This window comes from Uloborus diversus, chromosome 1 (genome assembly GCF_026930045.1).
Source record: "Uloborus diversus isolate 005 chromosome 1, Udiv.v.3.1, whole genome shotgun sequence".
In the NCBI taxonomy this organism is placed as follows: domain Eukaryota; kingdom Metazoa; phylum Arthropoda; class Arachnida; order Araneae; family Uloboridae; genus Uloborus; species Uloborus diversus.
In genome coordinates this window covers 221204659-221220149 of record NC_072731.1, presented here as the reverse complement: position 1 = coordinate 221220149, position 15491 = coordinate 221204659, and the positions used below count along the sequence as shown (strand labels likewise).

Genomic DNA, 15491 nt, shown 5'->3' with positions numbered 1-15491 from the left:
GGGGTAAGTATGTAATTACTTCGCTCATTGTGATTTGGAGTCTGGTGGAAGGCTGGATTAATGTCTCTGATACAGGCGTGTATGAAACCTTTTTTCTGTATTGCTTTAACTTACTATCATGTTGTAAACTGGAAGTTTTTTGCTCTGCATACGTTGTATCCAGTGCATCACTTTTGTTGTAATTTAGTTGTTTTAAACATGCTTTGAAATTAATTTCTGAGGAAAAGGCTGTTCATATCTGCATTTGCCAATATTCCTCGTACTTCTTGAATTCATTACAGACATTTTAAATGGCACTTTGTGTCAGAAAAAGAAGTATGCTTTAATATTTTTCTTTTTTTTTTAATATTAAATGAGGGTATGTGTAGCAAATCAATAATTTTATAAATTTAATTTTTGAAAAAAAATCATTTGTTCAGAATAGGATTACTCTTGTTTACAGGTAATACAGTGCCTTCCTGTGTCGGAGAGTTGTGACGTTTGGTCCTACGGAGTTGTGTTGTGGGAATTACTCACGCATGAAGTGCCTTTCAAAGGAATTGAAGGTTTTCAAGTAGCATGGGCTGTTGTTGAGAAAGAAGAGGTAAGAAAGATTGCCTTCATGATGCTCAATCTAGTTATTTATGCAGATAGGCTAAAATCAAAATACAGTCAAGTGCCTAATTAAAAAATCTCACCCTTCCATGTAAAACTGTTAAAAATGTTAAGTAGGAATTTGAAAATTAAGCGATAAAAATAATTTTATTATTTATTTAAAAGCAAATATCAGACAAATGTCACATGACCTCACTTCTTTTCTCCTCCAGGGAATGATGGAGGATCTATTCAAGATAGCTTATTTGGGCAATTCTCGAAAAAAAATTCCCGTTCATAACTCTAAGTTTTTTATTTTACTCAAGTAATTATTATCTAAATACAGGATTAACTGTTATGCCTTGATAGTATATTAAAGTATGTATTATTTCCCAACAGCATTTTTTTTAAAGCTTTGGTTAGCTGGAAAAAAATAAAAAATTTAGCATTACGAATGGGACGTTTTTTCGAGAATCGCCCATTTAGCAATGAGCAAGTAGTATATAGGGAGTTCTATTTTAACCTGCAAGATCTTTATTTTCACAACCATTAGTCCTAGATGTATACTTCCAATTGCAAAAGTGTTCAAAATCAGATACAGAGTTAAGATATTGAAAGTTTGAAGCAAAAATAAAAATGAGTCAAAAAATAGCAAAATTTAACTTTTTGTACGGGCCCCAGGTCCCCTAACTAATATTTAGAGCAGTGGCGCAGCAACGGGGGGATTCGGGGGCTCTCCACAGAGCCATTGGTTTTAAGATAAATGCAAATTCTAATACAGTAGTTTATGCTTATGAAAGGGCTGTTTAGATCAAAAACCCTTCTTCATAAGGTATTTTTGATCAAAAAACCTCCACCCGTAGGTTTTTTGATCATAAAAAACCCCTCCAGAAGGTATTTTTGAAAAAAAAAAACCCTCCACTGAACCTTTGCCGTCCACTTCAAGTCCCTCACGATGTTCCTTTCATCGTTGAGCAGAGATCACATAAAGTTTTTCACCTGTGTATTAATGGAAAGTCAACACCTGTGTCCGTGGATTGTGTTAAACCTGCTGACGTGATAACCGATGAGGAGCCAGAGGCACCATCATCCACACCACGGCCTGTACAGCCACTCCCTGTTGCGGAGCCCGAACGGATGACACGTTCAGGTCGTGTGGTGCGTTTACCAGCTAGATTCCGTTGACACTGGAGGGGGAATATGCAGCGCCTCTTGTAGAAGTTGGCTTGCAGCGCCAGCAGAGTACAACTCAACTCGACTCGCCAGTGTTGACGTTTTAAAAAGCCTGCACGCGGCTGTCGGCAGCTTGTCATTTTTTCTCTTGACTTGTCATGCTGTAGTTTTACCTTTGAATGTCTTTTACTTGTTTTTAGTTCTTTACACTGCTCGTACTTGTTTAGTGTTTTAAAGATATTAAATTGGTTCTTGTTAAACGAATGCTATGTGCTCCTTTTTCCGACTCTGCAATTTTTTTTGAATGTTCAAAAATAACCTCTAAGAGCGACCAACCTCCATTAACGACCACTTTCTTCAGGTATAATGGAGAGTAGTCGTTCCAGAGAAGTTTCACTGTAAATAAATAAATAATGATATGTAAAAAATAACATTAAATATGGATTATTAATTAGCATTTTACTATGTTAATTTAAAATTATCACATAATATTAAAATGTTTTCTTTTTAGAGGTTAACAATACCCAAATGTTGTCCTCCAAGATTTGCCGACTTGATGACCGCATGTTGGAAAACAGATCCAAAAGTAAGGCAATGTTGATATCTTTTTCACTATCTATCTATTATTACTTTATAAAAGTTATGTGTAAGTGGGCAGATTTGGAAGGGAGGAATAGGTTTGTTTAATTTGTTACCAAATAGATTTTGCTTCATATAAAAGCTTTTTTGATAAAAGCTTAAACTTTATTGCACCTGAAAAGTAAAGTGATACCAAATACTTATACAAACAAATTAAATTAACGAAAACACATTTGAAATTCAGAAACAGCTATTTTGAAACATAAAGGGAGCTTCTTCATCTGCACAAAAGTTAAAGCTCTAGCAACCCTTAGAAAAAAAAGTGTACTTGTGGTAAACTCAAATCCATGATCCAATGCTACAGATAGTGAGGATGTATTTTTACTGTACAGAAAGCGTAAGGAGCATCGAGGATGAGACATCATCCTAGATGTAAAAAAGTTTACATCTAGGATGAGAAAGGGGATCCTCTCCTCCCCACCTACACTCAAGTATGGCATTAGGCAAAACCATTTGGCTGCCAAAGCCATATCTTAATATACATTTATACAGAAAACATTTATACTGTAGTGTAGTTGGGGAGGGAGAGCCACAATCAAAAGTATTTATTTTATTATTGCTAAAATAATGCTGATTTAGTGTAAATTGGTTTCAAGCACCTTTTTTGAAAATAAATGTCTGCTTTTTAAATTAAATCTGTTATAATATAAATTGACTGGCGTGTTGAAGAGGGTGGTCCATGCTGTAGACTGTCTATCGAAATTTTTAGGGAACAATGTTATTGTGAGAGCTATTTTTCTTTATTTTGAGAGGCACTTATTCTAGTACTCTGTAGCAATTGGTACTAAAATCTGTAGCAATTGTAGGAGGTGGTCCATTGCTCTTGGGGGAGAAGGGGGATGGGCACTCCTAAAACTGACTATTTTGGGGTACCAAACATCCAACAACTATGACATTTTCCTTTTAAAAGGATGTGTGTTCCCCCAAATATTTCTTTCCAAAGACTTTTAGATGAAAAATTGTTTAACATGAGATGATATGATAGCCCAGACAATTTAATACAAATCTTTTATTATGAAATTCTTTTAACACCCAAAATTATTTCTGTCTCCTCAGTTTTCGGCTAATTTTTTTCCACTGTTATTATTTTTAGCCTATATCTTGCCCTATGAGCATAATAATGTCAGTTTTGATTTTGCTAATAGGTGAGTAAAATATTAAAGTTGTAGTTTATTCCTCTTATGCTATGCAGATTAAAATTTTTTCCATATTTGCAACATCACTAGATGTATCATTGGGCTAAAAAACTTAGTTATATTTTCATGCCATTTTTACCTGAAATACTATGAAGGACTTTAATTTACCTCATTTTTCTTTGTTTTTGAAATAATTCTAAAAAACTTTTTACAGGAAAGGCTTCCTTTTGCACACATTTTGAAGATTTTGGAATCAATGCAAAATGATGGTATGTTTCTGTTCTAAAAGTATGATAGCTTCAAGTGTTTTGCATGTTTTATTTCATTATTTATTTTCATTTCCTTAACTACTTTTTGGTTTTTATAAAAATGATTCATTAAAAAAATAGTTCTGATTTTTCGTAATGATTTAAATGATTTTCTTGACTCATTGTTGGTAGCGCAGTCAGAAATTACCTTCAGAGTGGGGATTTTTGGTCATAACCACCCTTTTATGCATACAAACTACCATATAAAGATTGGCAATATGTGTTAAAACCAAGGGTTCTGGGAGGGGTTTTGACCCAAAACCTTGCCCCTGGCTGTACCACTACTCATTGTTAAAATCAATACTAAAATATGTGAAACAAAATTTATTTTTACTAAAAAGCTTCATCTTCTCATCAATGAAATTAAATTATATTGAATAAATAAGGAATAGCGTTATGCTTAACTGTACTCTCTCTTTATCATCTCTGAATTGTGCTGCTTCAAATGCTCATGAAATGTGATTTAAATTTTGAAATTGTATTTTCTTATCATCACAGAAACAGGAACCTATTTTCAAACTCACAAAAAAAAAAAAAAAAAAAAATGGGGGGGGGGGGTGCTGATTTAAGACTGCTTAAATTTTCAAACTATGCATAGGTTTGTGGGAAATGTAATTTTTGTTGCTTTGGCATTGTCCAGAAACCTTAGGATTGCCATTTGTGCAGGAAAAGTGTTTCTTCCAAAGCTAATCAGTGTTGGATTTTACCATTATCTATGCATGTGGAAACCATTTCAAGACTTTTTGATAACTAAAATCTTATGACCTACACCTAAAATATTTCTTTGTTGGGAGCATAGATATTTTGTAATTATTTAATGCTAATTACCTTACCATGACCTATTTGGTATCTCAACGGTAGACTTTTATTCTAATATTATGTATTTAACCTTAATGTTCCAATTTGTGTTCTATTATTTATAAACATTTAATTTTTTCATCAACTGCTAAGTTTTAAGAGACATATCTTTCCTTAGATGCATTTTGTGATGAATTATCAGTTTATCTCAGCCAGAAAAGTGTTTGGAGGTACAATTTTGATTTATTGTTTATTCATATTAAACTTATAAAATTTTGATCAATTAATCACAGAAACAATAAGTGGGATAAAATTTGATTTTAAAATTTTGTTAAGTGGCTGTCTTCATTTTAAAATCAGCATCTACTTTAAAGTTTTAAATGACAACTGTTTTTTTTATCCAATTTCTTCTTTATTTCTATGAGTGTTGAAAGTTAACATTGTGCGCCAATGTACTCATATTCACATGATGCCACTGTGGGTATTGTATCAGACGAAAATCCAACTATCGGGCGTCCATTAACATATGCATTGTTTTTACTTAAAGACTTATTTCTATTTAAAAAAAAAAGTCTTTTGAAAGATTTTACTTAAAATAAATGTTGTAAAAGTGATTATTAATGGTCCATTTGGTATGAAATATGCTCTTAATAGTCCTATTTTCTTGATTTTAAGTCTCTTGGCTCCTCGCCAGAAAATAGGTGGAAATCCACATTCTCTTTATTTATCCCTTTTTTTCAGCATTTTTCAGTCTAAAGCGGTATGCATGTTCATCGTGTAGTAAAATCCAGTGGTTATTAAATGAAATGAGATTGCAGGGGTGCCCACCTGGGGGGGGGGGGAGGGGCGTCATGGCAAGACTGCACCATTGAAATTTTTAGGGGGGTGCCTTTGCTTTGGGGGGGGGGCACCCCTAGAAAATGATTAACTGAATGAGGTGTACTAACTGAATACTGATTCAAAATACTTAGACAAAAAGTTAAATGGACAGTTGCAACACTGTGGGTAGGATTCATTTAGTTGTTATTCGGTTCAAGTACTTGTTACAATTAAATTGAGAAAATTGTCAAGTAAAAACCTTTTTTGGTATTTTTGCATATAATACCTAACTTACTATGGTTAGGGTAGATTTTTGAAATTTTTTAGAATGTTTATATAAAGCTATAAGCCAACACTGCAATAAAACATAATTTACATGATTGAAAGTATTGATTTAATTAATATTATGAATTATGAAATCAATGTTTGAAAAACATTTGATTTGAAGTGTCATATTGTAACAAAAATATTGAAAAGCTTTTATATGGTTGCCCAAAATTACAACTAATATTTAAAAGTTTTTACTTTTTTTAAATATGCATTTTGCAGTCCTTCTAAGCCATTGCTGAATGCCTACATTCCTGCAGTGAAAATATAAATTCTTTAAAAAATCACAATAGTTTGTTAGAAGTAACTTTCAAGGTATTTTAGAAAAAGTGGTCCTACTTTAAAATGACATAAGAGCAAAACAGTGAAAGACAGAAAAGTGAAGCAAGCAGTATTATAGACAGGCATGTTGCAGTGCCGTCAAAAATGTTTTTTACATAGTGTATGAAAGTCCACTTTGTGAAAGGGGGTCAAATTACATTTCCACTGATTTCAGCATTGCCACCTTTGCAACAGTTACATGACGCAACCAAACAGTTAAGTTTGAACGTGACTCGTATCCATTGAAATGGATGCACATGCCTCTCAAACATGGCAACACGTAATTTCAAACTTGATCCTTCGCTTTATCTTGTTAACCCTGTTAAATCTGGGTTTAGCTTCCTCTGATGAGAAAAAATGTTGCCATTTGTACTTCAACACTTTTGTAAAAACTTTAAAAAAAAACTCTCTGTTCAGATTAAAATTCATTTTTGAACTTCGAAGGCAGCCGCTGGCCCGATATCCAACTAGAACCATTTATGGTTACACTTCTGTATCTGTTGTGCCTATAAATTGATGTTTATTGATTGTCTTTGTATAAGTAGACTAAATAAAGTGAAATTACTATATGCTGAAACCTGCAAATTTGGAGTGTCTAGCTCCGTTCAACTCCAGTAAACTTTTGTGATGTGGTTTGACCAAAGCCTTTTAAACAGTGAATGGAAGTGCACTTAATGCACTTCCATTCACTGTTTAAAAGGCAGTTGTGACTGCTGCCTCTATTGTTTACTCTTGGAACTATTTTTGAAGTCTGGTGTATGATAAATTCCATGCTTGTCTGTCCAATATACTGCTTGTTTCATTTTCCTGTCTCTCAATGTTTTGCTTTTAAATCATTTCCAAGTTGGGGAGTCCTTTCTGAAACACCCTGTATGTGTTATAACGCATACTATCTTTTCTCTAGAATTGTTATGTACAAGAGTGTATTTCGAGAGGGATTCAAGTCAAGTATTATGATAAATTTCCAAATTTCAGTTGTAAAGTAGTGAATTCCTTATTCCCAATGTGTATTAAAAACTTATTTTGGAGAGGCCTGGGCCCCTTCGACTACCACCTTAAAGACGCTCTTGGTTATGTGTAAAACATTTTGCTTAGAGGAGTTGTTTTAAACATTTAGAACATTCAGTAAATTACCGCCCATTAGCTAGGGCTAAAGCAGAAATACGTGAAATACACCACCAGCTCAGTCATTTCTAGCCGAGGACTGCAGTTTCGTGCTTATTAGCACTCATCAGCCCGGCATAGGAAAGTGACTGAGCTGGGGATGGAAAACCTCTTAAGGAAGCCAAGAGTGTGAAACAAACTGGTAGCTAATATAGAATTAGCAGACCAGACGAGTGACCGAAGCAATGGTTCGGTTCAACTCGAAGATTGAACGCGAGGCAAGGTATATTCAGTAAATTACCGCCCATTAGCTAGGGCTAAAGCAGAAATATGTGAAATACACCGCCAGCTCAGTCATTTCCAGCCGAGGACTGCAGTTTCGTGCCAGGCTGATGAGTGCTAATAAGCACTCATCAGTGCTTATTAGCACTCAGCACATCAGCTGCCAGGCTGATGAGTGCTAATAAGCACAAAACTGCAGTCCTCAGCTGGAAATGACTGAGCTGGCGGTGTATTTCACGTATTTGCTTTAGCCCTGGCTAATGGGCGGTAATTTACTGAATATACCTTGCCTCGCGTTCAATCTTCGAGTTGAACCGAACCATTGCTTCGGTCACTCGTCTGGTCTGCTAATTCTATATTAGCTACCAGTTTGTTTCACACTCTTGGCTTCCTTAAGAGGTTTTCCATCTCCAGCTCAGTCACTTTCCTATGCTAGGCTGATGAGTGCTAATAGCACAAAACTGCAGTCCTCGGCTGGAAATGACTGAGCTGGAGGTGTATTTCACGTATTTAGAACATTGTTTGTAAACTGCAAGTTTAATAATTATTGCTGTGTAAATGGTATTTTTAGTTTCTAAAAGCCAATTTTACTTAGTAGACTCAGTTTATTCAGCTAGCCATTCTCCGCTTTAGTTAATTAATAATTAAAATCTGGCATTTACTATTTCTTTTCCCCTATTTTTAAAAGTCCAAAACTGTTGTGGAAAAAAGTGTTTAACTTTTAAAATATATTTTTTAATTAATAAAATATTTTTTTTTTCCAGCCCTGCTTTTCTCAACCCTTAATGTTGCTTTTCACTGCTTCATGAACCACGATTTATAACATAGCTTGTTAAAAATAATAGTGTCTTTTTGTAAATATCTTCTATTCTGAAGGTCAGATTCTAACAAAATGGTATTTAAGCGTAAATTTAACTCTCTGAACTCTTTCTTGGTGTCAAAAAGTCCGTTCTAATATTTTGAAAGTTAATATTTGTTTTAATATGAATGTGACCACTTTTCAAAATTTCATTTCAAGAATATACAAGGAGACTTAAATTTCTTGCAATAGAAACTTGTGAATCACTTGTTTCCTTGTGCACATAATGGCTAAGCATTGAAAGTGTTTCAGATATTATTTTCCTAAAAACTGTGCTAAATACATTTTCTCTTATTGTATTAATTTATTTTCATTTTATGTAACGTCTAGAGAAGAAATTGAAGCTACTTTAGAGCTTATGAAAAAAGCAGAGCACGATTTGAATCAGAAGCAAAAGCACCTAGAAGAATGGGAATTGAGACTTTTAGAAAAAGAAAAGAAACTGGAAAGAAAGAAAAAGTATATGGTAAAAATTGTTTTCTATTTATTTTTGAATTAAAAACCTTTTTCCTCTCCCCATTAATATTTAAGTTTCATATTCTTATATATTTTTTTGTTTTAAGGTAGATAAATCTTAATGAGGTATAATGTTTTGATAATTGTATAATTGTCTCAATTGTGTTAATAAATTTGAACCACAAAAATTTTTACTCATTGATGAATATTTTAGTCACTACCCTGTTGAATTAACTGAAAAAAATAAATAAATAAACTTACTTAACTACATGGATTACCTTAAACCCATAATTTTTATTATCAAGTTGTAATGTTCCATGTATATAACTTGTTACTGTTTAAAGCAAGGGAAAAAAAGAAAGGGGATGTATTACTTCAATAAAGGATTTAAAGTTCGTAACTACAGTATAACCTCAATTCAACGATTGTCAAGGAACTGGAAAAAGTTATCATTAAATCAAGCAGCTGAGACGTTTAAAGCAGTCAAGCCTGGACCAGTGAAATGTATCATTAAATCTGGTATCCTCAAATCGAAGTTATACTGTATTTAATCTAGTTTTTTGAAGCAATAAAACTTTCAAAATTAATACAGTCGACGCTCGATATAACGACCATCCCCGTCCCATAGAAAAAGGTTTTTATAATGAGTGGTCGTTATAAGAGGTAGAAGTTAAAAAACATATATACATGCATCATGCATGTTACGTTGCTCCAATAAAATTGGCACTTTTTCAAACATTCCAGTTAATTGCCCAAAGTATTTTTTATCATAGAGATTTTTAAAAAAATAATGAGTAAAAAATACTATGACATATTTTAAAGTGGAAAATATGGGAAAAAACTGATTACATACTTAAAAATCATTTATTTTCTGAAGATAAAATCAGAAACACTTGTTTGCCTTTTTAGCGTAAGTGATTTTTGCAAAACACAATTTTCCATTTCAGTTATAGATGATAAGTAGTGTTTTTTTTTTTTTGCCTTTGAAAGAACATTCAAAAATCCCTTGAACATTCGAAACATTTTTCACACTAGAAACTTTGGTCTCAATTTCTTCTTCATCTGATCATGATACATCAATTTATTTTTGTGCACAGTATCAAGAAATAGTTCATCTTCTGACAGATGCTCGACACTTTTAAATCAGAATGGATGTTAGCATAATTATTTAAGTTTAAAGCTTCATCTAGTTTCATTTTCTTAAAAACATTTTACAGCATTTCTTCTTCTTCATCGAATTTTTCATCTTGGATTGCCTGACTTCAGCAAGTTGCTTTTGCACTTCAGCAGTAGATTCCATTTCCTTTTGCTTTTCAAAATCAGCATGATGAAAGCAATTCTTGATGATCTTTTCTGAGGCTTCATTCCATGCTGCTTCAGGAAGATGCAAAACTGTAAAGATCTTAAAAACCATGTGATCAAACACCAAACTAACATAAAATGTGTCAATCCCTTTTCCTTCGGAATCTGGAAATTTCACTTTATTCCCCCTTTCTTTTTTCTGTGCTGTTTTGAGTAGTAATCCCCCTCCATTAACACCCCCCTCTCAAAGTTGGATTGAACACCGAAGACTACATGCAGCTGTCCGTAAACAATAATCAATTACAAATTTGCTTTATTGGAAAAAACACCGGAAATAGTGTCTGCTGAATTCGGTCGTTGTATTGGATTAGAGGATAGAGAACGACCGTTATACCAAAAGCAAATTAACATTAAGTTCATAGGAACAAAGTTTGAGCTTTTACCACTGGTCGTTATAATGGAATGGTCTTTATAATGTGTGGTCGTTATAATGAGCGTCAACTGTATTAAACTCAGCATGTTGATATCTGATTTTTATGCATAACATGGTTTATTTATTTATTTATTTATTTATTTATTTTTTAGCAATTGTATGACCTGGATATTAACACATGGACTTCAGATGATGTGGTAAGCATACAATTATTATTCTTTTTTCAGTGGAAGTTTTAAATGCTTTGAGATTTTCCCCTTCTAAAAATTTATTTTTTCTTTAGTATCTATGGGTGAAACAATTAGGTACTGAAGGTAAGTATTTATTTTTTTTAAATATATATATGCAAATAAGGTTATAAATTGATTTTGTAATGCAAAAAAGCAAGATGTTTTAGAATTTCAATACCAAAATGCATTTGCTGAAGCTGGCATGCATATAAACTGTGTTCATTATGGGAAAAACCTTAAAGTCAGTAATGGGGTCGTTTCCAAAATCTTAAAAGTATTTTTTTCCAATAGAGCATGCTTAAAAACATAGAATCTGATCATTTTTAAAATAATTTCTTTAAGTTTGATATTTTTAAAAAATTACTTAAATCAGTGTTCTTTCATCATTTAACACTTCTGCCGATGACATCCCAAATGATGAAATGACATTCAGTGTTGCCATTCACGGTCTAAAATATTTAATTTGCATCTTTACTCATTTGTCCTGGCGACAATATGGTTGATAGTAAGCTAGAGCGCAATATTAAATTCGCTTCTTGATTATCATAACATGGAAATGCGGTAGAAATATGCGCCAAAATGCATCATTTGTGATGTCATTAAGACCACGACTTGTTTGAAAAATCGGACATTTTAAAAAAATAATTAAAAAATAACTGTTGGGAAAATGTAAGTATTTTCTGAGTCCATGTTATTTTTTTTTGCTTATTCTATCAATTTCAGTGACAAAAAGTACTACTTTTGACTGAAGGAAACAACCCCATTGAAATTGAGGGGTGGTTTGAAATAATATTCTTCAAAGAATTCCCAAGAAGGGAGGGGTTGAAAAAAGGTGAAAGAGACCAGCATCCTCTCCAATTAACTCAGACTAGGACAAATTGCTCCTTGATTGCTGAATGCCGAGGACAGTTAACACTAGAAAGACTGAAACTTAGTATATATCTATATTGCTCCAAAGCAATTAAAATGACTGCATTGTGGAAGAATAACAAATGTGTAAGAAAATTTGTTTAAAATAAATTTTTAATATTTTTTATATAATTAACAATCCCGGTGTTAAGGCATCAAACTCTCATGGACTGATACAGGGAGGCAAGGAGTCGATTTGTTTTATAGACTTTTTATTTATTTTAGTATTTGTTCTTTATGTTTGTTGATCGTTTTCTTGTTCTTCGGCTGTGGCAGTCTTGTAATTCTTGCCATTGTAAAATATGCATATATATATATATATATATATATATATAATTAACAATCGTACAACTTTTTAGCAAATTCGTTCTACTGCTGTCATAAGCACTAAGTTTTCCTTTTTTATACTCACCTTCCTTTCACCATTAACAGCATAATTCAGTTTCTAATTTCAAAACTTTCAGGTACACATAATATTTTGGTCAGTCAGTGTTCGAGTCCCCCTCCCCCCTCACTTTAAACTCTATAGAGACAATTTTAATATAAAATCTATCAGAATTTGTAATTGAGGAATGAAGTATAATTGCATGTTCTGATGATCTAGATCAATTGCATATATTGCTAATAAGAATGAAGAATCACCCTCAAAACAAGATAAAAACCAATTTAAACTAAACAAGCAGGGTTTTGTCCAATGCTTGTAACCAACAAAAAATCAGTCATATCCAGCTGACACCTTCATTGCCAGAAACTGAGTATTTACCTTTAAAGCAACCTGTATTTTCAACTTCAACACTTGTTCATACCATAACTTTTTGTTTATTAACTTCTCTGTGTATCTTTTCATATTATATATAAATGCATATACTATCTCTATGGAGAGAAAGAGATAAGTTAATTTAATGTATTCTTGTAAAATTGAAAAAAGAAAAAAAAATTTTTTTTTTTAGCTAATTCCACAGATCTGGACCAGTATGCCAATTTGTTTCTAGAGGAACATATTAATGGTCGAAGGCTGTTGTTAATGTCTTCTGAAGATTTGAAAGACATTGGTGTTGTAGCAGTAGGGCAAAGAATTCATTTAATGGTAGGAGTTTTAATGATTAATAATGTTTAAATGTTATTAAGAATAATTAGACATTGTATATAGTTATGTAAGGCTCCTTTCCTTTTTTCCCCCATCTGCAAAACTCATTCATTTTAGTTTTCCTAAATACAGTTGAACTCTCTTAATACTTTGTGCTGTATTTTAATTGTTAAAAATCTCACGCATAATATGTGTATTGAAATAAAAGTTTCAACAAAGACAGACAAACATTTCTGACCTCTTATAACTGAGCGTTTTCCCAATCAAACACTGCAAGTTTCTTTTTTCTAAGTTATTCATCATTTTATGTAGTTGTAAGCTTAACAGGTGTCAAAAAGCATACTTTGAATCTTTTTGTATAGGTAATTAATTCACTGTTTCCTTGTGTGTTAGGAAACTCATCTGATTAACTTAATGTGAATTTAACTTTAATACTGAATTTAACAGCATAAAATTAGAAGCTTAGAATCCCAACACTTAGAAACTTCTGATGCCTACCAGACATTCACTCAGGTTCGACTAAACAAATTTACTCCTCTGAAAAATCTTTCACTTGTTTACAACAAATAATAATCCAAGAAAACATAGAAAGACTTATTTTACCTATGCATGTTAAGTTTGTTTTGCTAAACACATTGGCGTCGTCAGCTGAAATTTATTCGGAGGGTCCATTCTGACTCTATCATTTTCAAGTTGCATTAAGAAAAATTCGTTTGTATATATAATATGAGACAAAAACTTGACATCAAATAGGAATGGGTTTACATTTAATACAATACTTTTAAACGAGTACATCTTGATTTACATTATTACACAATAAGAAAAAAAATTAAATACCAACGAATACATTTTTTCTAGACTGCACATGGGATACGAATATCCGTGCTATTTTTTGTGATCAATTTCTTCCAAGATGTTTTTAAGAACGTAACATAAAGCAATATGATTCAACCGCTTTTGTGTTGTAGTCGACCTGAGATACAATTTCAGCTTTCTCAGCGCACTGAAGCTTCTTTCAGCTTTACACGACGAAGGGCGGCACACCAAGAGTAGCCGCACCAAATTTTCAACATTTTGAAACAGTGGACAATTGAATTAACCGTTCTTAATGAATGAAATCATCAAAAACGAAATCCAGCTTTATTGAATCAGCAGCTTTATGGAATCAAAGCTGTTTAGAACGAAATGTGACTCATATAAGCCGCAACAACTGTATAATTAAATTTTTACATTACATATTGCTAAACCCTGCAGCTCTAAGTTCTTGGAACAAGTTGGATTCAAAGGAGTTTAATTTGATGTTTTTTAATTAAAAAATTAAAGTATATAATTCACCGTTATGACATTCACGAACCTACGAAAAACACAACTACATAAATAAAATAAGACACAAATAATTAAGCTCTCATAATATCATATTTTAATAACGCAACCTTTTAAAGTATTCTCTTAATTTTTTCAGGTTTTTTGTAACAAATGCCCCAAAAGTTTGCTTTTTTGTTGAATCCTCCATACACTCAATGCATATGAAACCAAAAAACAGCAAAAACCATGCCCATGTAAATACATTAATTTCTGATTTCTCAAAGTCAGCAGGGAAAGTGCCCCTCCTGATCCTCTTTAGGCGACAGTCCTGCCTTGAGAGGCACACCCCACAGATTAAGTACTGGCCTACACAGAGAACAAACAGCATTTGGTGTATAATTGAATTCTGATCAGCGGACGATGGGAAAGAGATAGAGAAATGAACTGCTTTTTTCTGACACGTGACAATAAGTTTTAAAATGGTTATTTCAATAAAATTTGTTCAGTAAAAAGTAGGATTATTAATGGATAATTTTCTGTTAAGCTTTAATAACTAAAAGGAATATTATTTATTCCATTAAAATTTATAAAAGATGAAACATTTCAAAAAAAAAAGAAAGAGAAAGTTGAACGCATTAGCTCTGATAGGACTCATAATGCCAAATATTGACTGTAAAACATACCTGATTAGCAGGCATTCATGAGCTACTCGATAGGAGGTCACTGTGAACTTTCATAAACTTTCCTTTCACAGAAAATTTTGTCTGACGAGTCTTCAAATTTCGAGTAGTTTTTTTTGTGAAATATTGCATTAAAAAGATATTCTCATTAGATGTATTGATGTGGGTAATTAGGAATTTCATTCGGAAAATCGAGAAGTAATCCCATCTGAATAGTATAAAATCGGGGAGGCCCTGCATGTATTACACTAAACAGAATGGTACTTACCTATCACGGTCTTTTGACTTTTTGAAGATGGTTCTATGAATGTTGATGATGATTCAGTAGTTAAAAACTGCTCAGGTTCATTTGATGTAGAAGGTTTGCTACATTTTCCCATTTCAAGCCACCTTTCCATAGCCGTAATCGAATATGTAAAAAAAAGTATTTTTACCAAAATAGGAGCGCTCTTCAGGTTACCTACTCTCAAAGAGACCAAAAGACCACATGAAATTATCTTTATTTTTGTTAGAACGTTTCCCAATAGGAAAGCTCCTTTTATTTGTCCTTTTTTTTTCTGGTCATCTTGCGCTTCTTTTTTCGTTGGTCTAACGGAAGTGACATCACAGTATCCATCGTTATGCTGGTGCTTTTGAAATTGCACATTAGTTTTCAGACTCCTCCTCTTTTTTCTGTAATGTAACGCTTTTTTGGTCAAATTTGAGATGCCGCAAGCACATTTGAGGCACCGCGCTTCGGCTTCGGTAAGG

General features: G+C 32.8%; 1 protein-coding gene across 3 annotated transcripts in view; it reads left to right on the top strand.

Annotated features, from left to right (window-relative positions):
• The window catches only part of LOC129225103 (mitogen-activated protein kinase kinase kinase 20-like), a 48430-nt gene that overhangs the window by 14477 nt on the left and 18462 nt on the right, over positions 1-15491 (top strand). For all 3 annotated transcript variants that reach the window (XR_008580717.1, XM_054859665.1, XM_054859676.1), the window contains exons 9-16: positions 443-583; positions 2258-2332; positions 3736-3790; positions 4806-4857; positions 8670-8805; positions 10683-10727; positions 10814-10844; positions 12620-12756. Coding sequence is in view for 2 of the 3 variants with exons in the window: in XM_054859665.1 (XP_054715640.1) it covers positions 443-583; positions 2258-2332; positions 3736-3790; positions 4806-4857; positions 8670-8805; positions 10683-10727; positions 10814-10844; positions 12620-12756 (672 nt within the window). In the remaining variant the exon portion in view is untranslated. The remainder of the gene's footprint in view (positions 1-442; positions 584-2257; positions 2333-3735; positions 3791-4805; positions 4858-8669; positions 8806-10682; positions 10728-10813; positions 10845-12619; positions 12757-15491) is intronic.